Source organism: Solenopsis invicta, chromosome 3 (assembly GCF_016802725.1).
Source record: "Solenopsis invicta isolate M01_SB chromosome 3, UNIL_Sinv_3.0, whole genome shotgun sequence".
NCBI lineage: Eukaryota > Metazoa > Arthropoda > Insecta > Hymenoptera > Formicidae > Solenopsis > Solenopsis invicta.
Genome location: NC_052666.1, coordinates 4,093,048 through 4,109,634, shown reverse-complemented (window position 1 = coordinate 4,109,634; position 16,587 = coordinate 4,093,048). Strand labels below are relative to the sequence as shown.

General features: G+C 38.5%; 1 protein-coding gene and 1 pseudogene across 1 annotated transcript; both read left to right on the top strand.

Annotated features, from left to right (window-relative positions):
* Positions 1–683: 683 nt before the first annotated feature.
* Positions 684–2,866, top strand: LOC105205142 (annotated as a pseudogene).
* A 5,453-nt stretch (positions 2,867–8,319) lies between these two features.
* LOC120357274 (piggyBac transposable element-derived protein 4-like) lies at positions 8,320–9,084 on the top strand. Its single transcript, XM_039447431.1, has one exon. The coding sequence runs from the start codon at positions 8,320–8,322 to the stop codon at positions 9,082–9,084; it is 765 nt and encodes a 254-aa protein (XP_039303365.1).
* The last annotated feature ends 7,503 nt before the right edge of the window (positions 9,085–16,587 follow it).

Below are 16,587 nucleotides of genomic sequence, written 5' to 3'. Positions count from 1 at the left end.
CGAGAGACGTATTGAAAGTAGAACCGCCAGACGCTATTCCACCCGAGGCCGCAGCTTCCGTCCAGCTGCTTAGAGGGGTTCTGGCACGGATAGTGTGTGGAGATCCGTCTGAGGAAGAGTACAGCAGACTGGACAATGAAGTTCTGGGTTTTTTTCACACCAACACGGGCGACCCAAAGAGGAGAAAATGTGGCAAAAAGAAAGCCAGGAAGAAAAACCGCAAACGATACAAATATGCCTGGACAGGCAAAACCCAGACTTTCTAACTAAATACATAAAGGAGAATATCGACTGGAATGAGAAAGTTAAACCGAATCTCAGCTCGCAAGATTTAAGGTTCACCTAGTACTTCCTGCTCCTTTCGTTTCATTTGCTCTTCCCAATTCTTCAAGTCGAGAAACTCACTTTGTAAATCCTCGGAATTATCTCGTACTTGCTTTTGCATCAATATAGAACTGTCAAATTCCATATTTAAAAAAATGCGCAAAACAAAAATACTAACAGTATTTCGTATTACGCCTCGCTCATCGACTGCTCATCGACGCCGACAAGCCGACAACGTGTATAACAAGGTTAAAATCAGGTTCGACAGACGAAAACTTCTAGAAGTATGAATAACAACATGATTACCAGCGCGTTGTTCTCGAGAAAAAACTGGCACGGTGTTCCTGAATGAATAAAAAATGACGGTCTCTTATCAGTGCTAGTTCCACCAGCGATGGATTTACCAGGCTCCTGCTGATGTGGCGCGGTTTCCTCTACAAGCTCATCTACAGGGAATTGCTACTCTAATATTTTTTGGTATCTAATATTTTTTGGTATCTTGTCTGCCCTTTATCGCCACGTCTTCACAATCGCGCAAAAAAAGGAATTCAAGAAAATTGTCATCTACTGTGACATCTTATTCAAACTAATCCCGCTGAGTTTTGTGCTTGGATTTTATGCATCCTACGTAGCACAGAGATGGTGAAAGCAATACACAGCGATACCGTGGCCCTACAAGGTGATGCATTTCGTGGCACTCTACGTCACTGGAAACGACGATTACAGTCAAATGTTGCGCAGGGCGTTGATGCGTTACCTAAACCTCTCGCTAATACTCGTCCTACGTTCCATAAGCTCGGCGGTGAAGAGGAAATTTTCCATTTTTCACCACGTCGTTTATTCCAGTAAATCGCTCTACCTTAACTGTTATCGTAGTCCTGGGGGGGCAATTAAAAATTAACAAGCTTGTTGCAGGCTTCATGACCGCACTGGATCTCCAATTGTATCAATCAATGCCGAGTTTAACATCTATTGGATACCGTGCACATAGTTCATTAATCTTCTCAAGGAGCACGCAAAACCCATCGGATGTCCCATACGCAAGATTTAAAGCTAATAATGGAGGAATTAAATGAGTTTCAAACAAAGTGCCGTCTCTTGTGGAGCTACGATTGGGTGTCAAATGTCTCTTTGATGTACACCCAAGTGGTGACACTCGACACTTACAGTTTTTTTGCGGTCGCTCTGATCGGCCAACAATACATCGAGAGCGACGAGAAGCAATTCCAATTGAAAATAGACAAATACGTGCGCATTTTCACGATTCTGCAATTCTTTTTCTTTATGAGACTGTTAAAGGTTGCCGAACAGCTGATAAATCCTTTCGGCGATGATGATAAGGATTTCGAACTGAACTGGCTGATCGATCGTCATACTAAGGTATCGTATCTCGGAGTGGATATGTTGATGAACTAATGTCCGCCGCTCGTTAAAGACATATACTACGATTCTGAAAACGTGAGCCTGCCGTATACAGAAGCGGCTGCGGCATACAAGAAGGAGATCTATCGTGATAGCGTGGCGAATATGACAGTACCTGAAGAAAAACAGATGATGTTCTTGCCCGGAATTCTGGAAGAGGAGGAGAAGTGCACGACAATTATGACGCCTCGTACTTCCACCGCCAGTTCAGCAAACCCGAATAATAGTCCAGTAAACGAAAAGCGCCAGATCAGCGGGTTCCCTTCAATATCTGCGAAGATGGCAGATTCGCAATTGTTCCGAAACGTTTGTGCAGCTGGATAGTCAAGAACAACCGCCGGCCGAAACACAACGGGTAATGGTCGAGGCCGTCTGGAAGTTCTCTTTCTTGGCGAAGAGCTCGACGTCTCGCGCCGGAAGGCTCTTTTTTCCTGTTTTGACGAAATCGCCCAAGCCAGTGCTGAGTTCTTGGCCGAGCGCAATAAATATCTTGCGTCCCGTTCAAATACTCACGTCTATTCCTACGTCGGCTGTCACCGAAGGCCCCCAGAGGAAGGATTTGTTCAGGAGTTTTCAGGTTCGTCGGCTCTCTCAGGAGGATTTCGAGGGACGACCTAGTGTCTCGTTGCAGGGCGAGAAGAATCAGGAAGACGCCATAAACTCGACGTTCGCCGAGTGAAAGATAAATGATATATCGGATATCTGCGACTGCGACGATGCGAGGGAAGGTGACGATGGCTCGTGGTCTGGCCCTTCGTACCAGTCTTAATGCAGACAGGTTTCTTGTCAACTATCGCCGACCATAGAAATGATTGATATGTTCGTGATCGGCGGCAAACCAAGTCATTCGAGCATCCAAAGTTCTCCGAAGTAGCTGATGGTTAGGAAAAACCGATCGGTCAACGATTTCAGAAAGTAGAAGGGTATTCAGTGGCCATCAAGGCTGTCCGCTAAATCAAAATTTCGCAGAAGAATCACTGACAGCGTACCTACAGTGGGCAAGATCCTGAGTCAAGTCCGGAGCTTGCCGAATTTAAAGAATTTGGAAGAGCAAGCGAAGATCGTGCAAAGTGTCAAAACTGAACCTCTTTATGAGCAAGAGGAAGATTCCAAATTATAAATAATGTATTTTGCAAATAATATTTCCGTATCTAAATAGAGAACTTATGATAATCTTAAAGAAATTTTACTAGTTTTTCGTAGAAAAATTATGTTTCTGCTAAACTCTTTTTGATTAATGTATTTATTTAAAAAATTATCAAAAGTTATAATAATAAATAATGAATATTCTGTTTGGTAACCAGTGACATAAAATGTTCTGTCTACATTGGTTTAACTTAATTATAACTGTGAGCAAGTATCGGCGCGCATTCAAGCGTTACGAATACTTATGTAAATACTGTAAATAATATATTATAGAATATATTCTATAAATATTACATATATTATAGAGTTTAAAATATATTTCGTCAAAAAATAAAATAATTATATAATTACGTATTTTTGGAAAAATGTATTTATGACGAATATAAAATTTTATCTTATCTCTTATACAGAAGTTAAGTTTAACAAGAGTCCATTATTATTTTGCAAGTTTCTCAGTATAACTAAGAAATTAATTAAGATTTCCTAATTAGTTAATGAATTGATATATGAACTGTATTAGCTACGCAGAAACGACATGTAACTATAATATAAATGTGCCATTTGCACAGTATATCTCAAAACATCTTGCTACAGTTTTAACTTTAAACGCATTTTCTCTTGTTGAGTGGCTTGGACATATACTAATTCACGAATCTTGAATTTCTTATTAATTGTATTGAGCAACTCGTAAAGAATTTTTATCAATTTAATCTCTACCTGCCCACAAAAGATGTGATTGTTACTAAGTACCAGCGTATATGTATAGTAATATTCCTGAAGAGATTAAAAATATATAAAATTTTGTAACTTACCTTCTACTGCCATTCTTTAAGTCTGCTTTCCTACAATTGTGTTGTCTCTGATCACTGCTGGTGAACGACTAACGAAAATGTGACGACGCAGTGAAATTCGAGATGCATCTGATTGGCGAGCTAGGTTTTGAATTTTTTGTCGTGTATTTACTCGTCTATTATCGCAGCGTCGCGTCGCACTATCGGCATTATCTGTCGTGTCAATACATTACAAAAAACGTTAGGCCGAAAAAGTGAGCCGTAGATAAAAATAAAGAGGCTTGACACAGTAAACTTTATAATAGTCGGCTATTCCACTCAATTCGTGGAACTTCTTCCCCCCCCCCTTTACTTTGAAATTCAGAGGTAGCATTAAACAGCTTAGATTTTTCATAAAATAGTCATTCGATGCTGTAACGCAAATGTGATAGTATCGTGATTTTGTATCGTCGCATATAGTGAAATCGCATTTACTATATATTTATGGTTTTATTTCTATTTTATTTTCTATTTCGCTTTATTTAGTGCAAAAACAGTTATTTTATAATCTACTGTAATAGTGTGTGTTCGATAACGCAATATAAATATTAAATAATCATACCTATTCGTCGCAAAAGACCTATTAAAATAGATGAGAGTAAAGTGATAGAATTTTTAACAAATTATAAAAATCAAATTATATTAAATAATGTGAAAATAATATCGAAACACGAAGAAATATGATTAACATTATCAAAACAAATGAATGATTTGATGACACCAATAGCCCTTTATACATTTGTTTCATGTAATAGATTTAACATTCGGGAGATATTCACGAATTTTTTTTCTTCGAATAAACAAAATGAAAATAATAATTCCATGAGAAGTGAAGGAAACGAAACCTCGAAAAATGAATCTACTTGCATCAGTGAATCTACGACATCACAAGATGAATCGTATCGCATGCCATGTAAAAAACAGAAACTATTATTACTATAACTATACCAAAAAGTGAATTTCAATCCATAATAGTTCATAAAAAAATATCGAAAAACGAATAAACGTAATCGTAATAAAGTTCTAAGAGAACATACAGTTTTGCAATCAGGAATGTGGCAGCATGTATTGTGTCAAAAGATTTGGGAAGCTACTAAACTTTCATATGATTTTAACTTTAAAAACCATAAGCTGACTCGTGATGGTCAATCAGAATATGCAAACGGAAGTTGCCGCTGTAGTTCAGTTATTCGATGCAAAATTAATAATTTTGATGAAAATGATATAAGTACAAAAATAACTTGCAGATTCACAAAAGGTAATGGACGCTGTGGTAAATGTTATCTTCGTAAGCCAATACAAGAAACTGTCGTAGAAAATTTACGTGGAAAATCTGCAATAGCATATAGAGTGGAAATGGCAGAACAATACATGAATCATAATGATGTAGAACCTCCACATTTATATAGTGCTCAAGTATTACGTACTGAAAAAAAACAAAATATTGAAGAAAAAATATATTCATGAAAATCCTATAAAAGCTTTACATATAATGCCGTTTGATAAATTAGCAAGTATCATACACAATATTGGATTAGACCCGTTTTATGTACATTATTGAGGAAATTATCAATTAGATGTTTATCAAGCATACGCAGCTTCAGAACCAGCTTGCGTATATATTGATGCAACCGGAAGCATAGTAAAAAAAATTCGTAAACCAAATAATTCAAATTCAAAACATATATTTTTGTACAATTGTGTAATAAATTATGATCAAGTAGGAGTCTATCCGGTAGCACAAATGTTGATAGAAAGTCATAATACGAACTTTATTCAATTTTGGCTAATTGAATGGACACGATCAGGAGCACCTCGTCCTCGAGAAGTAGTTTGTGATTTCTCTAAAGCTCTTTTAATAGCAGCAGTTTGTAGTTTTTCTGGATATTTGACAAACGAAAATTATATTGATGCCTGCAAAGATATTAATGTATCGGACTGTTACATCCGTATCGATGTAGCACATTTTATAAAAAAATATGCAACTTTTTTGAAAGATGTTCGGATTCATATTAAACAATTTTATTTATCTTTAGTGGGTCAACTAATCTTATGTAGCAATGAAGAGATGACAAAAATTATGTTAACATCTATTTTAGTAATTGCACATAGTGAAACAGAAGGAGTAATATTAGATGGCACATTAACAATCTGTGAAGAACATAAAATAAAAATCAAATCTCTCATGTCTTCACCAATAGAAGAAAATTTATTTAAAAATGCAGAAATTGAAGAAGATACGAATGATGAAGAATTAAAGGACAATAACTTAAACAAATAAACAGATTGGGCTAAAACAATCGAAAATGATGTCATGGGGGTACTTAACATTGTTGAAGGAGATCGTGAAAATGCACATTATCTACCAAAATTTGCTGATCGAATAATGTAAGACATTAAATATTTACCAATGTGGTCATATATATGTCGTGACAAAATTGGATATGGGCGAACACAACCAAGTAATGCATCGGTAAAAGCAGATTTTAACATAATAAAAAATATTTTTCTTAAAAATAAAGAAACGCCAATGCGAGTAAATGAATTTATCTCCAAACATGTAAATTTCTTGAGTGGACGTTTAATACTTGCGCAATCCAGACATGTAAAAGAAAAGACTAAACCAAAACAGCCGAGTATTGATACAAGTAATGAATCCGTAGAAGGCACAATAGAAAATACAATCAAATTCAATGATGAAACCAATAATGTACGAAATACAGAAAATTCTTGTCTAGTTTGTGCAAATAGAGATGAACCTACTGGTGCGTATTAATGTAATATTTGCAAAAAAGCTGTGCATGCGATAGATGGATGTTCTGTACCTTTAGTTGAAAAAGAATATGGACAAACAAGAATTTGTAAAAATTGCAATGACAACAATATTATTAATGATGAATATCCATAATGATGTATGGTAAATATTACCAACAAGGGAAGTGGAAAATTGGCGTGGATTAGTAAAAACCAAGGAAAAGAAAACAAGAAGCAAATATCTACAAACAGATAATATTGAAAATCAACTTTTAATAGATGATAATATTTTAAAAATTCTTATAATGAAAAATGGTGGTAACATTACCACCTGATCAGTAAAAATGTAATAGATTTTCTCTTACGAATACTTTTGACAGTATTCTACAATTATTCCTTGCAGCATATTTTGATAAAAATGAAATTAAAAATTTTATACCCTTAAATAATTCACATATATTTTTTAAATTAGTAATCAATATTACAACTCACGGTATTAAAAAATATTTTTATAAATTCAGAGCCAAAATTTAAAATAAAATTTTTACAGGAATACCATTGCCAAACAGCTGTACTCGTATTTTAATCGATTGTGCGATGAATATCAGATTCTTATGTAATAAATTATTTGCAAAATATGCTCCGTTTAGCGAAGTGTCAAAATGCTTGAATGGATGTAAAGAGAGAAAGAAAACATTCCCACTGCTCAATGCAAATATAAATTTATTAATACAGCAGGATTTTAACGCAATAGAAAACAACATACCAATACAAGGATCTCGACATTGTTGCCAATTGCAATGGTTTTGAAACAACATTTTCACATACAGGTAATTATTAATAACATTTTATTAAATATATGGTGACTATTGTCATGATTTATTTAACGATGTGATGTTAAACAGATTTAAATAAACAGATTAAAATACCTTTAATATTAAATATTAATAAATTTTACCTTTTTTCAGGACCTTACGTTATTCTAGAAAATTATGGACATAAAGAAAGAGAAGAGCCAAATATAAAATTATATAATATCCCCCAAAAAATTAAATTTTTATTTTTAGAAAAAGATTATGATCTTGTTGGTATCGTCAACTTCAAAGCTCCTGGGACACAAACAAGACGTTCATCAGACGCTATTGGATTATGCAGCTATATGTTACAGAAAAAATAATAAATAGGTGAAATATGATGACTGTAAGGACATAGAACAGATTTTAAATGCAAATTACGTTGTCCACAGCTTATGTTATATGCAACGTAATTATGCATTTAACCCTTGTGTACGCACCCAACTTTACCAACGTTCGGACGCACCCGGGTACCCCGGTGCTCACCTCTCATTTTTTCAATTTTTTCAATATTTATGCAATTGAAATGGTTTCCTTAACGTTTATCTCAGTAAATAAACATAAAAAATGAGAGGCCGAAGCATTTGTAAATAAATTGGTCTGCTGTAGCTCGTACAAAGGTAAGAGAAAACAGGATTTTCGAGGTCGACGCAGGTAGCGCGCGGTTACTAAGGCTGCCAGCTGTTTAGAGTTTTAAAATTTATCTAAAATGTACAAATTTATCTAAGATGTACAAGCCGACGGAGAATTTAACGATCGATGAACAACTTTATCCTTTTCGCGGTCACACAAAGTTTACGCAGTATATACCTTCGAAACCAGCCAAATATGGAATCAAGATTTAGTGGATTTGCGACGATGAAAATGCCTATTCGTTGCACGGCATCATTTACACAGGCAAAACAGGTAATGTTCGAGAGAAACATCAAGGAGAAAGAATAGTAAAAAAACTTGCAGCCGCGTACCGAGGCAGTGGTAGAAATATTACCATGGATAATTATTTTACAACCTTACCACTTGCCAAACATTTACTTTCATGGAAGTTAACTTTAGTTGGCACTTTGAAGAAAAATAAACCTTACATTCCAAGTGTGATGGCTCCGAATAAATCGAGAGAACTATACTCTACTATGTTTGGATTCCACGAAAAAGTAACGCTGTGCTCCTACGTACCGAAGAAGAATAAAGCAGTTATTCTAATATCAACGATGCGTTCCGACATGGCTGTGAACGATGATGCTAAGAAAAAGCCTCATATTATCACATATTACAATAAATATAAAGCTGGCCTCGACACGATGGACCAAATGATTAGTAGATACACTACACAACGTCGCACTTTGAGATGGCCGGTAGTAGTTATGTTTTTCAACATATTAGACGTTGCCTCACTCGCTGCCTACCTCATTTATTATGAAAATAATAAGATGCTGCCAAAAAAAACCAACCATCGACGGTTATTTCTACGCCAATTGAGCGAAGAACTTGAAACGCCAATGATTGAGGATCGATATCATAACGTGCAAATAATGAGAAATTATAGCACCAAGATCGCTATTGAAAGTGTAATCGGTCGGCCAGTAAATCCAGTGGAGGCTGATCCAGGTCCGTCAGTTCAACGAGATGCATCAGGAAGAAAGAAAGTTATCGGTTCCTGCCATATTTGTTACAAACAAACAATTAAGAAGAGAAGGAAAACACAGGAAAGACCTGCTCCGAATGTGATAGGCCTATTTGCGATGAACATGCGATAACTTTTGCCAAGTGCATAGAATGCAATAAATAAATGTTTTCTTTTGTTTTTTACATAAATTTTCATGTATTCTATTATTACGCAACTCATTTCACGTGCATAAATCAAATAAATTAATAAAAAAAACTAATAGTTCACTCAAAATTGAATTTTTCTATGGTGGGTACCCGGGTAACCGGGTGCGTCCGCGGCATACTTTAAACAAAATTATTTATGCTTAAAAAAATTCTTAAAAATCTCCAAATGCACCATTTGCTTAAAAATGAGTTAAATAACGACGATCCGGGCGTACAAAGCAAAATTTTCATTTTTAATCCACTTACATGCAAAAATGAGCAGTGGCGGGCACCCGGGTAACCGGGTGCGCACACAAGGGTTAATAAAACTGAAAAACAATTGATATAATTGTAAAAATCAATTCATAATTAAGCAACTTATACAAGTACATATATATATTTTGTTAAAATGAAATAATTTTAGGACTATGTCACAGATCTTTAACTAAGTTAATAAATAATGTTATGGAAAAAGCTACATAATAATCATTGATAATATTTGAAAGCTATCAGTGATAATGTTATGTACTTTATATACTATTATTTTCAAAATTATTAATCTAACTAAATATCTTTCAAATATTAGTTGCGCGCAAGAGCGTGAACTGTACTTATGTTATGTAGCTTAATATTATCAGAATTTGCATAAAAAGCATTAATTATATCTGCAGGTTAATGCGGTCAGTAAAATTATTTTTACTTTTAACTAAGATATTCTGCAGATATAAGTCGCGTCAATGAGTGAACTGCTTATATTATGTAAATAAGAGAAACAAGAAACAAGTACTCTATACTACATTGTTACATAATGTGCATCGATAATAAATAAAGAATATTTAAAAATTATATATTTAAAAATATAAAATTATAACATTAATATTTTCTCAATTCAAATTTCTGATATACAGAACATTTTTGAAATAACCACAATTTTAAGTATTCTAACTCATCACATGCATGCATATAACACCCAAATACACACTACATACTAAAATACTAAATAAAACATCAAATCCTTCAAGTATTAGTCGCGCAATTATAGCACTATTATACAGGGTGTCAGGTAACTACCGCCCCTGGTTTCGTGGATTGATAGATCAAGTAAAACTGAGCAGAAAAGTCTTTTACCATTTTTTAATATTTGCCATAGTTAACGTATAACGCTGGTAGTTTCTCGGTGTCGGTTACGGGATTTAGGTTCAGGATCGGATGCTTGGAAGTGCTCGCCGGATTGTCCGGGTTCGTGTCAAATGATAACGCCGTGGTTTGTTAGTGAAAACGATATAGTGTAAATATATTTTGAGACGTTGGTCTAATACAAAAATAATCATACAGTTCCGATGTCATTATCGAATAATACTGAGCTCCACGAATGGTATTACGGCACTGGAGTGCTTAATTGCGCGGTCGTCGGCCCGCGTGAAACTAAGAGAACGGTCACAAGGTATTCGCGGCGTACTTAATATCTAGGTACAAAGAAGGAACGGCTTCAAGTAGCGAAGTAAACGGACGGACACAGTCTTTGCGCTATGCGCTCGGAGGTAGCAATCGGGGTTGCTCGGTTAACCAATCAGCGGTTCCGCGGAATAGAATATATACTTCGCGGTGTTACTGAATATTTGACAACGGACTTGAGTGACTAAGTAAAATGGACGGACACATACTATGCGCTATGCGCTCGGAGGTAGCAATCGGGGTTGCTCGGTTCAACAACATATATATATGTATATATATATATATATATACATATATATATATATACATAACTCGCGGCGGAACGTGCTATACCAGAACGGACTCGCGGTTATGGAAGTATACGGACTCGGATGAGTTGTGCGATATACGGACGGATTCGGCTTACGCTCTAAGCGTACGGTATCCGTATTTAGAGTGGTCGCGCGGCGGCGAACTCTAATGCCGTGTTCGGGCCGTGATTGGCCCGGGCGGCGGACCGGTTACGGTCTCGGATTCGACGGCTCGCGGCGCGACGGACAATTTCGCGCTGCGCGAGTTTTGTCGGCGGTGTCGGCCTCATCTCGCGGGGCTAGCACCCCGGGAGGTACGGTAAGCGGACACGGGAGCGGTGTCGGCGCGGACGGTCCCTGAGAATTCCCGGGGACACTCGGAACGGTCTGGTCGGAGCCGCCGGACGACGAGAATGTCGTCCGGCTGAACGGAACGGATAAGCCGTGCGGTAAGAATTCCCGCCGCACGGGGTAACGGATGCGGATTGGACCGGATCGGACGTACGAGAATGCCCGTCGTCCGGCGGAACGGTCTTGATTGGCCGCGCGACGAGAATGCCCGTCGCGCAACGGAGCGGATCGGAGTGGCCGAGCATACCCGGCCTCGGGGACGACGGTTATACCCGTCGCGGGAAGGTTGGAACGAGAATGCCCGTTCCCGAGGAGGTGCTCGAGAATCCCCGAGCTAGGAGGCGCCGAGTATGCCCAGCGCTGGAGATGATCCGAGGAGATCAGGTGTTCGGAAGGATCTCTCGTACGTTACCCACTGCCGGCTTATATACCGTTCCGCGCGGCTGGACGCACCAATCAGCGCGCGCGGACGGGCCGGCTAGAGTGGGAGCGCTTTCGGAACGCGACGCGTAGCGCGTCGGTCGTGCGCGGTAGCACGCGGTGGTCTTACGTAAGCCGATCGTACGCGCGTGAGTCTTACGCAAGATGCACGTGCTCGGCTGCGGTGCGTCCGACGGTTGGTCGGTCTTGAGTGGCGGCACGGTGGAGGGGCGTAATGTTACAAACGAAATAAAAATTAATAAAGTCTGCAAATAAGCGCGTATCACCGCGCACAAGGACCGCCCGCCGGTCGCCAAGACGTAGGCAGCCGCGGCTGTAGGCGCGGCACAGTGAGGAGGGAAAAGCAGCAGTAACTCGGGGACTTAGCTACAAAACGGGCGCGCCAAGTACGCTGCTGCTGGAGATTTTATCTCATCTTTAATTTTATTTGTCACATAATTTGCTGTTCATTGGTACGGGAGTGACCCGTTTGACCACGTTGCAATTGATCATAGTCATTTGAGCGGCTGGTGCCTACAGTTTTTCCACTGTTTAACACTGTAAGTGGTTGGTGGTCAATTGCAACGCGGTCATAAGACTCCCACCCCATCGGTAATAAATATACTTACAATATTTTTGATTTCACTTCTTTTTGATTATATTATATTTGGTTTTATTCATTGTAGTTTTGGTTTAGTTTTATATTACAAAAAAAATATACTTGGCGCTTCTTTTTACATTTTTAATGTTTTTTTAGGTGGTTTTCACAAATTTTTGCTACATTAGTATTTTGATACATTAATAATATATTACAAAAAAATATACTTAACGCTTTTTTTACATTATTAATGTTCTTTTAAGCGAATAACTTTATCCATTGCTGTTTTAGCATAACAAAAAAATATATATTTGGTGCTTTCTTTTACATTTTTAATGTCTTTTAAGCAGATTTCACGAATTTTTGGTAAGTATGTTAAAACAGCAACAATATATATCATAGACATAGTAAGGTTATATAGACACAAAAAAAAGTGCATGTTTTAATCACGAAAGTAAATATCTGGACATAAAAAGAGAAAAAAAAACGAATAAGTTCGGTAAAGAGCGAGACAAGGCAAGAAAAAGCGATAGAGAGCGAAGAAGGGCTGTAGAGAGCAAGAGACAGTGGTAGAGAACGAGAGTGAATGGGGGGGGGGGGAGCGAGAAAAAGCAAGGAAGAACGGTATAGAGCGAGAGAGAGAGAGAGTGTGGAAGAGCGGTAGAGAATGAGAAAGAGCACGAGAGAGGGAAGGAGAGAGGTAGAGAGCGAGAGAGAGAGAGAGAGAGAGAGAGAGAGAGAGAGAGAGAGAGAGAGAGAGCGTGGAAGAGTGATAGAGACCGAAAGAGAGCAAAAAAGAGCAAAAGAGAACGAAAGAGAGAGAGAGAGAGAGAGCGAAAGAGCGAGGGAGAGCAAGGGAGAGTAAGAGAGGGCGAGAAAGAGCGGTAGAGTGCGAGAAAGCGGTAGAGAAGGAGGGAGAGTAGGGGAGAGCGAGAGAGGACGAAGAAGAGCGGTATAGAGCGAGAGAGAGCGTGGGAGAGCGGAAGAGAACGAGAAAGAGCATGGGAGTGGAAAGGAGAGAGGTAGAGAGCAAGAGAGCGGTAGAGAGCAAGAAAGAGCGTGGAAGAGCGAAGGAGAGAGGTAAAGAGCGAGAGAAAGCGTGGAAGAGCAATAGAGAGCGAAGGAGAGCGAGAGAGAGAGAGAGAGAGAGAGAGAGAGAGAGAGAGAGAGAGAGATGAGAGATGAATTGATATTTATTAGCTACAGTAGCTACAAATATAATACAAGTTACATATTACAACTTACAAACTACTATATAACTTACATACTAACTACAAACTATTATAGCCACGAGCTATTACACTGTCCTCCCCGCTCTCTTCTCACAATATAATGTACCAATAGTTTTTTAAATTCCCTTAAGGTTTGTTCCATTTTTATTTCATTTGGCAAATTATTAAACATTTTAAATCCATCATGCAATAGCATTTTCTGTTCTTCCATACTCTTACATTTATCAATATATATATTGTTTCTCTGTCTCATTTGCACGCTACTTCTAGATTGCACTAGTTCCACATCCTTACTCAGGTACTACGGACACAACCCGTTTACCATCTTATATACTAGCGTACATACATTGTATTCAATTCTCTCTTTAATCGACATGAATTGTAGCGCTTCTAGCATGTTTACTATTCTCTTCCTTCTATCACATCTTAGAATTATTCTCATTCCTTGATTTTGCAACTTCTGCAATCTCTGCACATTCGTCTCACTCAAGCCTACAAATATCGACGCACAATATTCAAATAACAGTGCAACAATTGTTTTGTACACTGTACACCGCATATCACGCGATAATCTCGCACTAACTCTTCGCATAACGCCTAATTTCCCCCCGCTTTCCTAATAATGTAGTCAATATGCGCCGAAAAATTCAAATTCTTGTCTATTATTACTCCTAGGTATTTTATCTCGTTCACCACTTCTAATATTTGTTCATTCATTTTTACTTTTACTATTTCTTCCATCGCTGTTCTTCTAACTCCTCTTATCACTATAATCTTAGTCTTACTTATATTTACCGTCAGTTTATTTTTGCCTAACCATGTTTCTACTAACATTATTTGCTCGTTTAGCTTATCACTAATCTCTTGACTAGAGTGTCCCATTGTATAAATGAGGGCATCATCCGCAAATAATCGTATAACACACTTATCATTTATAACCTCTATAATGTCATTTATATATAATAAAAATAATAATGGTCCTAAAACGGATTTTTGAAGTACTCCTTAATCAACCCTAATGGCATTTGAAATTCTTCCATTAAATTTCGGCCTTTTGTGTTCTGTTTTTCAGATAACTTTTAAACCATTGTAATACCGTCCCTTCAAATCCAAATCCTTCCAACTTGCATAACAAAATTTCTCTATCTACTACTTCAAACGTCCTTTTTAGATCTAAGAAGACCACCCCTATTAGCTGTCCTTCCCCTATTACTTTTTTCCAGCTGGATATAACCCATTGTAACGCTGTTTCGCACAAATGCTTAGCTCTAAATCCCGATTGATATTCCTGAATTAGACCACTATTTTCCAAATAATCAACCAGCTGCTTTTGAACCATAATCTCAAGTATTTTTTCATATACCGGTAATTTATTTATCGGCCTAAATTCCTGTACTTTTATTGTTCCCCCTACTTTAGGTACTGGAACTACAATTGACTCCTACCACTCATCAGGAAATATCCCATACTCCAGAGATTTATTATATACATATTTTATTTTATCACCAGCCACCTCCACTACTAATTTCATTATTTTTACATTTATCCCTTCCTCCGTGCCTGACTTGTTGCTCAACTTACGTACAACACTTTTTAAATTTTATACCTCTATCTTTTTAAATATTTTAAAAGTATTAGTTGTATATGACAGTGTGCATAATTTTTTCATTACTGTCTCCTCCTTACTTACTTGCTTGATACTATCAACAAAATACTTATTAAATCCCTCTGCTATTTACTCTGTATTACTTGAAATTTTATTATTATTATTTAACTCCTTATATTCTACATTACATTGACTTCCTTTTAAAATCTTTTTTAATACTTTCCACATTCGCTTCGGTTCTTTCTTACTGTTATCTAACCTCTCTACTAAGTAATCTTTTTTAGCCTTTCTACAAACGTCAACAGTCATATTTCGCATTAGTCGATATAGTTCCCAATCCTCCTCCGATTTATTAATTCAAGCAGTTCTATATGCCTTATCTCTCTGCCTCATTAGCGTATATATTTCCTTTGTAAACCATTGTTTTCCCTGCCACTTATTTTTTATTATCATCTCTTTATTTGGTGCAAATAAATCAAGACATTTCACAATCAAACCAACAACACACCTGGCCATTTCGTTGATATTATCGTCCTCCACCATATCCAAATTACCCTCAATTGCACTCAAAAATTTTGATACATTCATTCTTTTATCATTTCTCCTAACAATTATTTTGTCAGTTTGTAACGACCCGTCTTTTTCCGCGCACGGGGCGGCGCGGTGAGCGCGGCGGACTAGGACGCGGAGTGAGGTCGCCAAGAGAACTAGACTTTTTCCGGTTTGGATGGTATAACAGTAGCGAGTTTATTTCGCGTAAGATATGTACAGCTGACGAGTAACGGAGTGGCTTAGCCACGACGCGCGGACGGACGGATGGCGGTGACGCTCGGACGGACGCAACAGAACTTACAGAATACGCGCGGACAGGCAGACGATAAACGGAACGCGCGGACGGACGAATGGTATTTACAAAATGTGTTTGACGCGGTATCGTATGGAGCTATATACACGGCTCGGTTCGCGGAATTACGGCCCCGAGTTTTCCGAGAACTCGGAATCGTTGTTGACGCGCGCAGACCGTGGCCTTGCCGAAGATCGTGGCCACGGCCGTGGATGACGCGCGCGGTGCGACTGTACGCGGATCGCGATTCCCAACGCGAAGCGGTTAATACCGCGATGTTCGGCGGTGGTGATCGACTCACGGCAAGAGCTCTTGGTAGAGGCGCGGAACTCCACACCCCAGGTCGTGAGTCGATACCCAAGCGGGGATGGCGGATCGGGAATTGCCGACCAGGATCCCCTGGTGGAGCCCAAGGTGGACTTGAGCTCGTTTTATCGGCGGTGTCAGGAAGGCGGGCGGCTCTTGCCAAGACTTCTTGGCGGAAGCTAAGGCGCTTAACTCCCTGGTGAGCGCTAGGAGGGCTTCTTCCACGGGCAGGAGAGCGGACGGAGAAGAAGACCGCTCGACTCTCGGAGCGGCGGCGCTTATATACCCGAATCTCGAGGGCAGGGACGGTGCGGGGGTACGGAACGGTACGAAATCGGTGGGGGGT

What these genes read in the sequence shown, in the direction of transcription:
- LOC120357274 (XM_039447431.1), top strand. Translation starts at nt 8,320, where the DNA reads ATGGATAATTATTTTACAACCTTACCACTTGCCAAACATTTACTTTCA.